General features: G+C 46.6%; 1 protein-coding gene across 4 annotated transcripts in view; it reads left to right on the top strand.

The window, feature by feature from the left end:
* The window catches only part of LOC311511395 (opioid-binding protein/cell adhesion molecule homolog), a 705,875-nt gene that overhangs the window by 544,063 nt on the left and 144,948 nt on the right, over positions 1-16,864 (top strand). For all 4 annotated transcript variants that reach the window (XM_084611958.1, XM_084611956.1, XM_084611957.1 and 1 more), the window contains one exon: positions 4,127-4,359. In XM_084611958.1, coding sequence (XP_084468084.1) covers positions 4,127-4,359 — 233 coding nt within the window. The remainder of the gene's footprint in view (positions 1-4,126; positions 4,360-16,864) is intronic.

The raw sequence follows: 16,864 nt of genomic DNA, 5'->3' as shown, positions 1-16,864 counted from the left end.
TACATGGGGGCATGTTGTGCTCCACACTACACGGGTTCACCTGCAGTCAGGGACTGCACCCAGTAAGCGAGAGAAGCATTTGAGCAACGGAGTTTTAACTTGCACAAAACTGGAGTAAACGACTCTTCACTGTCACTTCAAACCCTAGTCCCTGTACTTCTCCCCTAATGAGGGGACCAGATAGTACCTTGAGGGGCTTTATACTAGATATTTATATGAGAACAGACATGCAAGTTGTCTGTTTTACATATTACTGCCCTGATTTTTTCAGTTCACGCAATGAATAATTTACAGAAAATGTGTGTAAGTATCTCTTTATTATTCATTATAATGAACTGAGACAGGAGTAATAGTCCACTAGACTGGAATTCCCTAGGGCTCAACTTAACTAGGCTGCGCTTAGCTCTCCCACGGTTCATTTGAATAAAGGGAGGGCTCTGAATCCTGACATTAGAATAGCAGGGTATGTTGCAGGTCAGGACTGGGGTGTGCTGGCAGAGCTCTGGGGGTGTGGGAGAAGGACTGGGATAGCAGTGGGAGGGATGCTGCCCATCAGGGGTAGGGGGGTTGCTTTCGATTCAAGCCCACCTTTCATTTCATGGATGGCCTTCCCCAGAACTTGCAGTTCTTCATGGCTGGCTGCTGTGAAGTGAGGAGTCTTTTGGGGCAGCACTCTGGGGCTGATCCTGCTAGCTGCAGGACACCTCCTGGGAAGCACTGTGTGCCCTCCACCTATGCCGACTTCCAGGAGACTTGCGTCAGCTCACCACCTTGCAAAACCTCACCTTGCGATGTTGGGGACAGGAATAGCACAATGTGGGTACGGCAGGTGAGGATTGAGATTCACTGGTCGAATTCTGCGGGTGCTGAAGATTAGCCCTGCAGGTGATGCCACATATCCGGATTAAAGTGCATTGGCAGAGTTGTACACAGAAGCCAAGACCTGGGCTGCGAGTCCAGATTAAGGTGCATGGGCAGAGTGGTATAAGGGGAACATGAAATATGATTCCAGTGGCTCAATCCGTCTGTTGTTAAATACCCTGAAAAGATTTTTATTCTGAACTTGGATGGGGGAAATGCAGGGTGGAATGACCCCTCTTCCCCATGGTCTGTGGGTCCACCATGTCCTTGGGCTCCCATTCAATGATGCGGTGTCTCCTTCTGGAGCGGTGGAACCTGTCCCTTTGCCGCTCCTCCAGCTCTTGAGAGGCAAAGCTTATGTAGCTGCAGAAACGGCATCTTATTTGAAATATGGCAGCCTCCTGGGGTAAAGGTAATAACATGCCAAGCTCAACGGACCATCTATCTTCCTAGGAGTCCACACTTGAAGTGGCTAGTGGGAGCACGCAGCCGCTACAAGGGGAGAATTATTTGTTTAAGGGGGAATATATCTCTTAATTCCTCTGCACCGTGTGCCCAGGGGGGCACTGAAATATGCTTAATTCAGTCCCACCCGCACACCCCAAATCATAACCGTGATAGAGTTGACACTTGGTGAACATGGCGTGGGAGGCGTATAACTTTTCTGCAGCTTTGGTGCAAGAGGCCCGACACTCTCCTCCTGCCACATCTGGCGGCAGAGGTGAGTGAGATGAAACGTCTTGGAAGACAATTTATAAGCCAATTTATACTGCCAATTTATAAGCTTGAAGAGGGGGCTGAGCAGAAGCAGCAGTGTCTGTGCATGGCGTGACCCAGCATGGCCTGATGATCCTGCCTCAGCACAGGGGGAAGGACCCGATAACCTCTTGGGGGCCCTTGTGGCCCCAGATTGCTGTGATTTCGATGGCGTTAATACTCTGAGAATTCCCCTTCCATACCAATGTCAAATCACATGCCTCAAACACAAAAAGAGGTACCTGGGCCCCCCTGCTCCCATCCCTCCCATTTGAAAACAGAAGCAGCCTTGGACCTGTTCGTTTGCTAGGGATTAATGGCCCGCTTGGGCCAATATGGGCTACAGACACAGCTTTTCGGCAAGGTACAGTGGAGGACCAGGTTAGTATCTGAGACAGCCTCTGATGGGGGTCTGTGTCCCATTGGCAGCTGGCTGAGCTCGATAAGCTTAGGTGGGTCTATAACTGTAAGGGTGGTGGTGTGGTTAAGGCACTAGGCTGGGACTCGGGAGACCTGGCTTCGATTCCCTCCGCTGCCGCAAACTCCCCGTGTGGCCTTGGGCAAGTCACTTCTCTCGACTTGCCTCAGTCCCCCATCTGGAAAATGGGAATGAGAATACTCCCATTTCCTGCCCTTTGTCCCTCTTTTCTATTTCGATCATAAGGCTCAGGTTTTTAAAAGGTGGTGAGGTGTTATTGCACTCAGCCTTCAAGTCCTACGGGACTGAGGTGGCTAAGTTCCATTTTCAAAAGAGATATTGGACCCTAAGTCTATTGAAAGTCAAAGAGACTCAGGTGCCTAAAGCCCAGATCCGTAAAGGTATTTAGGTGCCTAACTTGCATTATTTTCAGTGATTTGAGAATCTGGGCCTAAGTCACTTGTGAAGTTAACTCACTCAGAACTTGCAATGCTGAGCAGAGCAATGCCTAAATCCCTCCAAAATCTGGGCCTATGTGCTTTGGGGCAGGGACTATTTCCTAAAGTGTCTTTACAACACCTAGCACGATAGGGCCCTGATCTCAGCTGGGCCCCATAGGCACTGCCACAATGCATAGAACAATAATCACCAAGCCACTTCGCAGCTCTGTGCCTCCGTTTCCCCATCTGTAAAATGGGGATAGCACTGGCCTGCCTGTCAGGGGAATTATGAGAGTTCATTCATTCATGTATGAAAAGCCCTTGGAGATCTTTGAAAGGACAGTGCTGTAGGAGGACCAAATATTACTATTACAACCCACCAATTAGTCCATTTTATCACAACCAAGTGTTCGTGCCTTCCGTGCTTGCTGAAGCTTTGGAAAGAAAGGGAATGCTCTGGAGAAATGCTTAGCTCCTGATATAGCCAAACATGTGATGCTTTTTCCGTGGGTGCTCCCAAGCTAGACAGACCCAGGAGTAAAATACATCAAGATCATCTATCAAATAGAATTAAAAAGACCTGTGTTCCAGCCTTCCAGGAACATTTTAATTCCTTCTTTGTGCCATTCCTCACCGATGGTAACTAACCGCTCAGAAACGTAGCTCTAAAACTGTCCAGTGTCGGGTGGCAGGAGAGGGGAGGGCTGGACCTAGGCAGCAAATAAATAATTGAAGAGAGAGAGAGAGAGAGAGAGAGAGAGAGAGATTTACAGCTGCTTCTCCAAAGGCCCCCCTCATTCTTCGTCTTTCTCCTTTGCCTCTTTCCCTGTCCATTTCTTGCCTTTATGCTGAGTCTGTTCAAGCCCTCTGGGGCTCAGCACAGTATATCTCACAGGGGCCGCCGGGAGGGCCTTACTGACAAGCCAAGCTGTCAGCAAATTTCACAGCTTCATCTAAAATTCTGTGTGTCCAGCCAGGGGAAAGGGGAGGGGTAGGGGCTGTGATGGTCATGAGAGAGGGGACCTATGGAGAGCCGCTCTGGGCGTTCAGAGGACAACAGAGTGGCTTCCACCCAGAAAGGTGACACTGTTCCTTTCTGGGGGGACAGTTTCTCCAACGCTTCAGAGCACCACATGGTACTGCAGTGAACAGTCAAAACTTATCCGCATAAGGCTAGGACGTGACCGAACAGGTGGGATGTGTCAAATACCCTGGGATACATCCCCTCCAGATTCCTGCGCTGGAATTTGGAACTGAAGGGCACTCTGTGAATGTCTCTAGTATTGTCCCTTCTGAAAAGTCCCGTGGAATCGTTTCTGTGGTCGTTTGTCCAATTAATATGGGTTGTAACCTCTTGGGGGTCAGGAACCTGCTTTTTATGTGGAGTCCCTACTACACTTGTGGAGGCTATGGGATAAGAATAATAATGAATACGTTTGCTAGAGTGGTTTCTATAAAACCCTATTTCATTGTTTTGCTACCCTATTGTTTGCATCTCTATTATCCTGTACAGAGCTTTTTCATATTAAGTTGCCCAATCCCACTAGTGAACAAAATGACCTCTTTTCAGCGTCACTATTGGGCAGCTCCGTGGGCACGTTCCCAGCTGGCCATTGGCCTGTTTTCTGACACTGTCTCCCTCCATTTGTAGGTGTACTGTGGATGAGAGGGTCACGCGAGTAGCTTGGTTGAACCGTAGCACCATCCTGTACGCTGGAAATGACAAGTGGTCTATAGACAACCGCGTGGTCATCCTATCGAACACGAACACCCAGTACAGCATCAAGATCCATAATGTGGACGTGTACGACGAGGGGCCCTACACCTGCTCCGTGCAGACAGACAATCACCCGAAGACCTCACGGGTGCATCTGATCGTGCAAGGTAAGGCTCAGTGCTGCACGCTGAGAAAGAAACTTGTTAAGCTGAAGGGCGACAGGGCTTCCCATCAGTACAGCTTCTATTAGGTGCTGATGATGATGTGCAGGGGATAATGAGACTGATAATTCCTGCTGTCTCTGTCTTGGATGCTTAGTAGTTGGGCATTGAAATCTTGCCCTTTGGCTGCTGTTCCACATTCTGCTAGGTGTCCCAATGTCCTCTGATGATTATCCCATTGCAAGTGCTCTGCCGTCTTGGGATTGAATATAGATGAAGTGAGCTGTAGCTCACGAAAACTTATGCTCAAATAAATTGGTTAGTCTCTAAGGTGCCACAAGTACTCCTTTTCTTTTTGCGGATACAGACTAACACGGCTGCTCCTCTGAAACCTGTCATAGAACAACTAGTTACTCTGCTAATTGAAAGTTTAGCTTGGGCCCCTTAGAGCTTGCCTCTTCCAGTTGGGAATTGCACCCAGGACTAATGGTTGTTAGCCAGGTATGTTATCAGCAAAGACATGGACCTATCAGCTTAAAGGGTCTGGATTGTTGTGGTCAATGAGCTCAGCTGGAGACTGCTTTTGAAGATCCTCCTGGTAACAGCTCAAGTATTTCCCATAGAAGAAGGCGAGAATGGCAAGCTGAAGTTTGTTTTGATAGTATCCTAGGCGTTGGAAGAGCCGGCCAGGAATTGTCAATTCTTGCTTTCCCGCCTGCTTAGTAGGGCTCAGTTCCAGAGGAATAAAGGATTCTTAGCATTGGAAGTGATGTCTCAGTGGCACCTTACTGGCCTTGACAGCAGAGTTATCTTCTTCTTTGGGAAATGCAGTGCTGAAATAAAAGAACTGTCAGGTACTGTAGAGGAACAGATTCAAAGAGAACAAGGCTATCACTTTTCAGGAAAGAAGACAGATTGTGTAAGTACATCAAAGTCAATACAGGCCATAAAGGGCTTTTGGCACACAGCTTCAATGGATAATGCTATTAGAGAAACGCCTTGGCATAACATAAGCTGTTGGGTTGAAAAGTGGGAGTCTCGGAGTCTCTTCAATCAGAAGGCTCTCAGAGCTTCTAGATCTGAGACAGGTTGGGTAGGAGGAGGTGGGCTGCAGCATGTATCTCTTTTTGAAGGCGTTCCATTGAGTTGGAATATTTGATCCAAATCAGACAAGTCTGAAAGCTTCCAGTACCTGTTGGATAACATGAACTATAAACTCAGAAGGCATGCGTACTGCATCCCCTGGAAGGAGAAGGAATCCTCCTTGCGTGACTAGGTCAGGAAAATGACCCTGTGCATTAAGAAGAGGGGGTGACACTGACACCCTATGGGTTAGAGAGCTTTGGTCACTGGTGGAAAGAGCTGTCAAAGAAGGGGATGTAGGGTAGTTTTCCCAGCCAGTTGAATCATAGAAATAAATGCTGAAATGCATTAGTTCAATTATCTTCAAAGAATAATGAGACCAGCTCTGCCCATGAGGAGCTCTTGTTTTTCTCAGCACTAAACAGATTTCACCCCTTCACCAGCCACCCACCCGCCCACTTCAATTAGAAAGTAACTCCAGATCCCTACTTCTTTGCAACAGCTATCGGGTTTTGTCCAGTCTATAGATTAATTTTTCAGAGTTAGTGTTAGTTCAGGTTAGATAAAGATAATGAAAGTTTCCTAATCCTCTTAAAGAAGATTTATCTGGCTGAGTAGAAAGCTCTCAGAATACAATAAGGCATGTATAAAACCAGGACCTAATCTTTCCTTTAATTTCAAACAGCTGATGGGTATTGATTTTGCAATGAGCAAATCTGAAAAATATCTGTGCCCCAACCTGTTTCTTAAAAAAACTCCTGCAATTATTTATCCTCTCTCCATTTAGAAATGCTAAGGTCTGATTACTCCCACCAATCAGCTATCATTAAGGAAGAGAAAAACCCACCCAAATCTGTCACCTACCCAGTTAATTATGTATAGATCTAGGAATCAGTTACCTCACCGCTTGCCCAGATTATTGTATGCTGTTGTTCTTGCCAAGCCTCTGATGGAATTTACTGTCATAGTCCATTTGGGGGGGACAATATGCTGCACCAGGCATTCTAAAATAATCAAGGCATTGTCACCAGGGAAGGGCAAAACTGATTTGGGAAAAACAAAATAACTTACTCGGCCTTTCCCTCCCCGTTTGGGGGCATTTCTAGACCCGAACTCAGACAAAGCAGCTGCTGAAATGTTTGCATGGCTGCATATTCCATTTTTACACCCATCTACACATCTGACATTCAGCAGGGTCTGGAAAGCCAAGCACTAATATACCCCCCCAAAAAAGTCTGATCTTGTGAGATATGCACCTAAATTTGCAGAGCCAATAGACTCTGAGACATCTCTCTCTATAACCCGAATCTATTTATCTACCCTATCCTGTCTTTATCTTTCTAATTCATCCATTGCCCATTTCTGATGTATCTGAGCACTTGACACTATTATATAAATCCACGTGCGTGATTTACATGTGGACTTCTCTTTTTCTTTCTCCTCCAAGATCCAAATTCCAAACCTTTTGAGGTTCACCCGTACCTAACTGTAACTAGATACAGGTTCAGAAGGCAAGTTTCAGAACTGGTTATGGATTGCATTTAGGAGAGGGTTCAAGAAGCAGGTTTGATGCCAAGGCAAGTGTTCGGTGTCACGTTTGATGATGCTGAAATTCCTTGTGCTGGTCTTACTATAGTTTATCTCCAGATACATGATTTTGCGATATGGTCCATCTTAGCCTGAAGTCTCAGGAGAACAGCAGTTGCCATCCAAACCATTTACGAGTAAATTAACTATAAATATCCTGGTGTGATTGTCTTATCTCTGTACTGGCACTTCAGTGTAACTACTTACCTGGTTAAAGCTAGGCATATGCTTACGTACCTCACTGAATTGGGGCTTATGTGATCCAGCTTAGTGGTTATATGCCCAGTTTCAAACTGGAACCACTCAAAATGTGTCTGTTTCTGCAAAGTTTCACTTTGAGCTTTGAGGTTAAAATTCCCACCAGTGCCATCGATCTACTGCAGTTATCGTCCCTGGTGTAATTAAGTCCATGGAATAATCAGAGGGATGCATTTGGCCCTGGGATTGTAAATGGTAGGTCTAAACTGGAATTTACAAGGGGGCAGGGCGTGATGTCAGGCTTAACTACAACACCCTTTTGCTGCCTCCACGGGGCTCATATTAAGGACTGGAAAAGACTGGCTGGGGACTAATATTAGGAGAGGAGAATGGATGCAGTATTGTTAGAGAGCAGGAATCAGATGGAAAACGAGGGGCTCTCTTTTTTGCTGCAAGAGTGTGTGTCTGAAATGAGTGTGTGTGTGAGACACAGAGAGAGATTATATCTTTGCCTATTTCCCCCTCCACACGCTCCAACTCCCTTCTGCACATAACAACCAATATCTTGCCTACTAAAATCCATGTGTCATTATCTTATCTCTTTAAAACAAGACGAAAAAGCCTCTTACTTCACAGAGACACTTGTGCCAAACTCTGCTTGCAGCAAGAGGAGAGTGCAGGGAGGTAGAGATCCAGGGGACTTGCAGCCGTGGCTTTCACAGCAGCGCAGTCTGCAATGCAGACTTTTCCCCTAAAGGGCTCAAGAATCAAGAAGGATCGGGATTGTGATGTTCATGGCCAACCTTCCTCTAGAAATGCTTTATTTCCACACACTGGGCCAGTTTTGCCTCAAGCGTAACCAGGCATTGTTCGGTTGACTTTAACGGAGTTCTCCCCACTTTACGTCAGCTGTGAATTTGGTCAGTAATTCTTAGCTTTACCTTTATTCATCCAGATGACTGGGTCTTCCTTTCACACTCTCCATGTCTGTCCAGTGTCATGATCATGACTCAGCGCTAAGGATGCTTGTGGCCAAATGGTGCTTGAAGCAATTTCATTGCTCGTATGGACAGGGCAAAACCAGGAAGTGTTCGTGGTGCTGAAAATGGTGTTGTCCCGTCCGTACTATCAATTAAGCCATTGTCCGGACGTGCTCAGAGAGAGTGAGGGCAAAGGTCATAGCAATGGGTCAATTTCCCCATTTAGCTGTGCCTTCTAAATTGAATCTGAGTTTGAGGGGCACAAGTGAGTGTGCAAATGGCTGATTTTTTTGGTCGGCTGGCAATTCTGAAAAATTGGGGACAGGGGAGATTGTTTCAGGCTGCCCTAAAAACAAAAGTTTATTGAAACTTTCAGCTCCGCAAAATAGTTTCAGGTAGAACAAAACATTTTGTTTGACCCGCAGTAAAATTTTGCATTGAGATTTGGAGCTTTTTAAAACAAAAAGTCATTTGGAATAAAAAAAAAAAATCAAAAACGCTTGTTGACTTCTTTCCGATTTCTGTTTCGACACGCACTGTTTGGCAAAACCGGCACAACTCTGTGAAGCAGCCCAGAGTCACTGACTCTCCATTTTTCACTGGGAAAAAAGTTTCAGCTGAAAAATGTCACCCATTTGTACAGCTGACTGCACTATAATGGAAACCAGTTAACCCGGACGCAGTGCAACTTGCACATTTAAAAAAGCTTTTCCTTACTGGCCTCCTATCAGTGGAAATGAATTAATTTTTTTCTTTTTTGTGATTTGGGACTGCTAGCGTGACCCACGCCTGCTTGGTGAGGCGCTCTGTCCCCCTCTAGTGGCACCTAGGCCATCTAGCAATTGATGAGTCTGGTACAGCCATGGCTAAGAGCTATGTATCTTTCAGCTCATGCAGTAGGGGCTCATACGCTAAGCTTCAGAGGTCCCAGGTTCGACTGGTGATCGGAGATACAGAAACTTTCACCACTTGTTTCCTGCTTCAGATGCAGCCCGGGTTGATCACGAGTGGGAGCTGTTTTGCTCTGACAACTCTTTGATGGCCTGAGTCCAGTTCTGAGCGGGCAGTATCACAGAGCAAACCACCAGCGTTGACAGTAATTGCCCATCTCAGCAGAGAGGCCAAGGACTAAATGGGCCATGGAGACTGAATGCCCATCTTAACTCTGCAGTTGGTTCTTCCTGGTTAAGGTTGAGACTTGCAGGGTAAGAGCAGCATATGGAGAATTTGCACAGTTGCAGCACACATTGTCCCTGTTCAGTGGATAAGTAGAGGACTCCAGTCTCTGGGGCTGTCAGTCAGCATTAAATTCATGTACATTTAAAATAAAAAGCCCAAACTCTGCATTATCTCTAGTGTAAACTGTAACATTTTGGACCAGTAATTACAGTGTGTACATGATGTCAACCTCATTTTTCATACAGTGCCTGAAGGGAGACAGTATTGTCTAGTGGTCAGAGCAAAGGAGTGGGAACCAATATTCCTGGATTCTGTTCCCAGTTCTCACCACCTGACTTGCTGTGTGACACGAGGCAAAGTTCGCTAATTGCCTGGTGTTTCCCCATCTCTTAAATGGGGATAATAATCCTTAATTCACTGTTATTAATGCTCATGAAGTGCTGAGAGAGCTCAGATAGACGTGCTCTCAGGTAGGAGAGCAAAGGATCATCATTTTTACCTAGTTACACCCAGTGGAAATGTCAGTGCTCTGATAGAAAGTTGGCACTTAAAAGACCCTCGCCACGTTCTGCTGAATCAGGATGATTACAGCCAGAATGCAGCAATAAAAATGAAAGAAGGGAAGGGCGGGGGGAATCCTGAGTTCAAAACTTTGAGTGCAGTTTCAGCACGGAGCGAAAATCTACTGGTGAAGCTGAAAACTCCTGAAAACTGGCGAGAAGCCTGAACCCAAATGCTGGCTGTAAAGAGACCCAAGCTTTTGGGGGAAATTGCATTTGGATCTGAACATTGTGATTGGCCCTATTCTGTATAACCAGAGGATACAGTGGTCAGGTGGTGAAGGCACTGGACTGCAATTTAGGAGATCTGGGAGGCTCCTTCCAACTCTGTCACCAGCTCTTGGGCGATCTTGGGCAAGTCACTTAAGGTACAGTTTTCAAAAGCAGCTAAATGACGTTAGAGCTTATGGCCCAGCTTGACAACGGTATTTAGATGTTGCTCTGCTCAGCATTACAATGCCTAACCGGCTCAGGAGCGTAAGTCTCATTTTCAAAAGTGATTTAGGGACTTAGGAGCCCAAGCCCTATGATTTTTTTAACGAGTCTTAGGCTAAAGGCCTAAGTCCCATTTGCATATGGGTCTTAGGTGCCTACGTCATTTAGAGCGCGGTTGAAAATGTTACCTTTATGCTGTGTCTGCACGGGTGGGTGGCGTGTAGCGTACGGGCACCATGTGTAACTACAGGCTGCTGTGAAAGGTCACTGCAGTGTGTAGCTACTTGCTGCAGTGAAAAGACTCCAGCAGTAGGGGGGCAGTGGGGAAAGGCTCCAACCACAGGCATGCCAACTTTCTGATTTCCCTGGGGGTGCTCGAGCCCCACTCCACTCCTTCCCCCAAGGCCCTACCCCTGCCTCTTCCTGCCCCACTCTGCCCCTCCCCGGAGCACGCCCCGCCCTTGCTCTGCCTCTTCCTGCCCTCACTCCTTCCCCTCCCGCCAGTGCCTTCTGCCCGCCGCTGAACAGCTGATCAGCAGCAGGCGGGAGGCGCAGGTGGGGGAAGAGCTGATCAGCGGGGCCCCGGAGCACCCACAGAGTCAGCACCTATGGCTTGCCTCCCCACTGCCAGATCCTTTCGGCACTGCTGAAGACTTTCCCTGTGGTGGGGAAGCCGTGGGGCACTACACTGCTAAAAATAGGCATGTAGAAACGGGAGGCACTGCTTGGGCGTGTCGAGAGCCATATAGGGTACATATCCCGGGGCGGCCAGGCATGTAGAGCTCTTCCCCGCCTAAGCCGTATCTCACCATCTACACGACTGTCTATACCCATGTTCGCTGAGTGGGCTGTGTCTGTACTCTACAGGCTGCTGTAAGTGTAGGTGTACCTTTAATCTCTTTGCGCCTCAAATCTACATCTGTAAAATGGAGTTCACGTTTTTCTCCAACCCTCTGTCTGCTTGGTTTGTTTAGACAGTAAATTATTTGGACCAGGGTTTGTCTCTTACTACATGTTTGTACAATACTCATTCCCGCTGCTCTCAATGGACGCCTCTAGGCACTCTCATTATAGCACTAATGATAGCAATGGGTGGGAGCAAAGCCCTACCTCTGTCCCAGCCCTCCTGGCATTTTGGGGACATTCGGACGTGGGCCCGAATGTGGAGGCTCAGGTCCATCGCCCTGGAAAACCCAGGAGATGCCAGTGGAACCACAGACAGACAGCCTGGGGCAACACAAGTGGGAGGTTCATGCTCCTTGACTTAATGAGCTGCATTGTGTGCTCAGCTTGGCTAGCAAACAGGCATTAATGACCAGTTAGCAACTGTGTTCAGGTCAATTAATTTATATGTGTATTTTGCAAAACTAAAAGTTGCCCGGTTAAATTATTGACTCTTTGTCCGTGTATTCAATATGTTTTTAATTGCACGACTGCAGGGCCAGACCTCCCCTCGTAGCAACCCCGCGGTAAATCTGCCAGTGACTCAACAATCAACAATAAATGTGTCTCTTCATGTCATTATTAATATGTCTCGTGGATTGGTTCATTACAGCAGTTATCAACGGTTTATAAGAGCGGGGATGGCGCAGGGCCAGAGGGCTTTTTTTTTTTTTCCTTTTCTTTTCTCTTTTTCAGAGGCTATCTTGTCGTTATAAGATGGATGGTTTCATGCACACACAAGTGCATGTGTGTGTGAGAGAGAGAAAGAGACAGAGAGAGTTATAAACAGAAAGATACCTGGGATATAATTTAATGTAACTAGGATATGAGCCACCTAATCTTCGTCTTATCATAAACAGCTGCTGGGCTTAGGACTTCTCTCTGTCTATCTCCCTCTGCACTCGCTATCCCTGTATAAATGAAACTAGAGCAGGTTTGGCAGACCAAGTAAAGGTGAATGGGGAGGGAGGGGGGAAATAATTGTCAGAGTGACTTCATTGGCACTAATGACATCAGAGGAGCTGTAATTTCGCTATCAGACCATTTAGAGCCTTTTGCCTTCAAAAGGGTGTTGATTAATAAAGACAGAAATGCAGCTCTTGGAAGGGAAGTGAGATTCCGGCTAGACGGAAGCCAAAAAATCCTCACAGACATGCCAGCCAACAAGGCCACTTCCTTTTCATTTGATTTTTTGTGCGGGTGAGCGATTTGCAGTCCTGTCGGAGAGGGAAGCATCCTTTTTCTGTGTGACATGGAAATGCATGCAGAGAAATCATTGGAAGCATCAGTGGTATAAACCAGAGCACTCTGGAATCTACTGACAGGACAGACCTCCCGCAGCCTCCCATGCATGGATTGTCTCAGAATATGGAATATATTTTTCTCTTGAATACAGAGCTCTTAGTCAATGGTTTGGTTGATGCTGTGCATTTTACACTTAATGTACCGCTTAAAAATATCACTCCTTCTCCTCGGTAACACAGACTCCTCGGAGAGGGAAATGAATGACATAAAAAATCATGCATCAGTGACAATTGGGGTGGCATGGAAGAGACTGCAGCAATGGGGGAAGGAGACTGGAAGACCTCTGAACTGTGCGGCCGAAACAAGAGATATAAGTAGGGCCCTATGGAGCTCACAGTCCATTTTGGTAAATTCCATAGTCACAGGATTTTTAAAATCGTAAATTTCATGATTTCAGCGATCTAAATCTGAAATTTCACGGTGTTGTAATTGTAGGGGTCCTGACTCAAAAAGGAGTTGAGGGGGAGGGGTCGCAAGGTTATTGGGGGTGGGGGGGTTGCGATACTGCTACGCTTACTTCTGCGCTGCTGCTGGCGACGACGCTGCCTGCAGAGCTGGGCACCTGGCCAACAGCCGCTGATCTCTGGCCACCCAGCTCTGAAGACAGCGCAGACGTGTGGGTGGCAATACTATGACCCTGCTAAAATGACCTTGTGACCCCCCCCCAGTCCTTTTTGGGACCCCCAATTTGAGAAATGCTGGTCTCCCCCGTGAAATCTTTATAGTGTAGGGCAAACGTACACCAAAGACCAGATTTCACAATGGGACACCAGATTTCATGGTCCATGACACATTTTTCATGGCCGTGAATTTGGTAAGGCCATAGGTATAAGACAATGAATTTTGCCACATAGAATGTCCACACCCTTATGGATTCTCAGCACAGTGAATGCCCAGAAAGAACAACTGCCATCATTGCTAGAGAACTGTCAAGACTCAACATTGACATTGCAGCTCTTCTTGAGACCCACCGGGCTGATGAGGGCCAATTAACAGAGGATGGAGGTGGCTACACCTTCTTTTGGAAAGGAAAGCCACCTGTGGAGAGATGCATTCACGGGATTGACTTTGCCGTCAAAAATAAGATCACCCGTCAGCTTTGAGAGCTTCCTGTGGGGATCAAGGAGTGTCTCATGATTCTTCGGCTCAAGCTCAGCAATAACTAATATGCCGCAGTCATCAGCGCATACACCCCAACACTTGATGATGAGGAAGACAACAAGGAGCAGTTTTATAGCGCTCTCTATGCAGACCTCACAGCCACATTGAAGGCAGAAAATCTCCTGGGAGATTTCAATGCCAGAGTCGGCAAAGGAGGGGTTTGAAACATAAAGCCCAATGGTATTCTGCTCCTCAGCAAATGTGTGGAGCATGACCTGCTCATCACAAATACCATCTTTAGGCTGCGTAACAAATTTAAGACCACCTGGAAACATCCTCGGTCCAAACATTGGCACCTCCTTGACTATGTTATAGTCAGAGTCTGAGATTACGCCTATGTCCATATAACTCAAGCAATGAGAGGTACAGATCACTGTTGGATAGACCATCAATTAGTAAGATCAATCATGTACTCACAGCTTGCTCTGCCACATTGCAAACACCCAAAGACTAAGCGAAAGCAGTACAACGTCAAAGCACTTCAAGACCATGCCAGCTGTGAGACATTCCAGCAACACCTGTCTGAGAAACTCTTTAACTTGCCTGATATCGTTGACATTCGAGAGCACTGGGATCAACTTAAAAATACCATTCACAGTGCATGTGCTGAAACCATCTGCTATTTCACTCATCGGCACCAAGACTGGTTTAACGAAAACAATGAGGAAATCCTAGCATTAATTCAACAGAAAATAACTGCATTCTATAACTGGCAAAATGATTCCTATAACCAATGAAAACATGAGGCTTATCACCTGCTCAAAGCTGACATCCAAAAGAGGCTACATGATATCAAAAATAAGTGGTAGCCAGAGAAGACCTGGAGATCCTGGGTTTCGTATACCAGGATGACATAAGAAATTTCTTTCAAGCAACAGAAGCTATATATGGGCCAACCTCCAAAGGCCCAACCCCCTTACATTCCCAGGATGGCTCCACCGTCCTCAAGGACAATGCGGCCATTAAACAATGCTGGAAGGAGTAGTTTGAGAGCCTACTAAACCACGAATCCACGGTCTCCGAATTCACCATCGAATCTATTCCACAACACTCAGCATGGAACACTTTGCTGATCCCCCATCTTTTGAGGAAGTCTGGCGTGCCACCACTAGGCACCAGGCCCAGACAGCATCTGAGCGGAATTTTTCAAAGATGGTGGAACAATGCTGCAGCACAATCTTTGCCAACTCCTTGACAAAATCTGGACCTGCGAAGAAATTCCACCTGACTTTAAGAATGCCAACAGTGTTACAATATTCAAGAAAGGGGACAATTCTTTGTGCAGGAACTACAGAGGTATTGCCCTCCTCTCCATCACAGGGACGATCCTTGCCCGGATCCTACTAAATCGCCTTCTCCTCCTTGCTGAGGAACTCCTCCCCAGATCCCAGTGTGGCTTCAGGCCATCCCGAGGCACAACTGACATGATCTTCGTGGCACAACAGATTCAGGAGAAGTGCAGAGAACGACACCAGGAACTGTTCATGGCATTCATTGGTCTAACCAAGGCCTTTGACTCTATCAATTTGTGATGCCCTACGGAAGGCGCTGTGTACGTTTGGCTGTCCTCAGAAATTAATTTCCATCATCAGATGACTCTATGATGGAATGATGGCCATCGTTCTGTGCAACAGCTCAGAGACCAAACCATTCATCGTTCGTACTGGTGTCAAGCAGGGCTGTGTCATTGCTTCAGCACTCTTTTCTGTTTAACTTGCTGTGATCCTGATTCTTATCCATGACCACCTTCCTGATGGAACTGGGATTGAGTATCATACGGATGGCCAACTCCTCAATTTTCGACATCGCCAAACAAAATCTAAGATCACGAGAATTGGCATCACTGACCTTCAGTATGCAAATGACTGTGTTGACCTGCAAAGTATCCTAAATATTTTTACAGCCTGGGTCTCTCTCTCAACATTGGGAAAACCAAGGTACTCTGCCAGTCCTCACCTGCACAAACTACTCTTCATACTCTACAAATCACCATCAGTGGAGAACCCCTGGAAAATGTGGACCATTTTCCATACCTTGGCAGCCACCTCTCCCAAACATCCAACATTGAAACAGAAATTGAATACAGGATCCGCTGTGCCAGAACAGCCTTTGGAAGACTACTCAAATTAGTCTTCAATTATAGGGATCTGCAAACAGGCACCAAGATCTTGGTTTACAAGGCAGTTGTCATCCCCACCCTTCTCTATGGGCGTGAGACCAGAGTAACCTACAGACGTCGTCTCAAGTGGCTGGAATGGTTCCAGCAGCGCTGCCTCAGGAGGATTGTCAGGATTAGCTGGGAAGAGCGACACACTAACATCAGTGTTCTCTCTGCAGCCAGCATCAGCAGTATAGAAGCACAGGTCATGAAATACCAACCCCGCTGGGCTGGCCACTGTGTACGTATGCCTGACACTAACCTGCTGAAGCAAATACTCTTCTCTCGGTTAAGTCAGGGAAGAAGGGCTTGCGGAGGTCACGTTTCAAAGACATACTGAAAGTACACTATGAAAAGGGAGGCATCAACCCAACAAAGTGGGAGGACTCGGTGTGGAACAAAACAGCGGCACCACACCATACTCCAAGCCACAGCTCACTTTGAGGAGAACAGATGTGCTCATGAGACAGAGAAGCGACTAAGGAGGAAAGAAAGGGCACAACACTCCAGCCAACAACTGTCTCCTCCAAGATTACACCTGTCACATCTGTGGGAAAATCTGCAGGGCACGAATTGGGCTCCTCAGCCACTTAAAAACCCACCAGTGAACCCCCTTGGCAGACATCATCCTCACATGGAGGGATAGCCAAAGAAGTAGAAGAAGACTACCTCCTTACTGTGAACTGTATTGCCCTGTTTTTACATCCAAGGATCCTGTTAGCCATCTTAGCCACTGTATCTCTCTGGGAGCTTGTGTTCAGCTAGTAACCTACTGTGCCTCTGTGATGCTATCTGATTAAAATATGACCATGTACATCATTGTTGCTACCACTGTTATATAATTGCAACAAATCTTGTACAAAGTATGTCAAGTAAGGTATCTATGGAAAGGTTATGATTTGCTGAATATGATTTTGCTATCT

This window comes from Lepidochelys olivacea (assembly GCF_965140295.1).
Source record: "Lepidochelys olivacea isolate rLepOli2 genome assembly, chromosome: 22".
Lineage (NCBI taxonomy): Eukaryota > Metazoa > Chordata > Testudines > Cheloniidae > Lepidochelys > Lepidochelys olivacea.
This window is presented reverse-complemented; position numbering and strand designations above follow the sequence as displayed.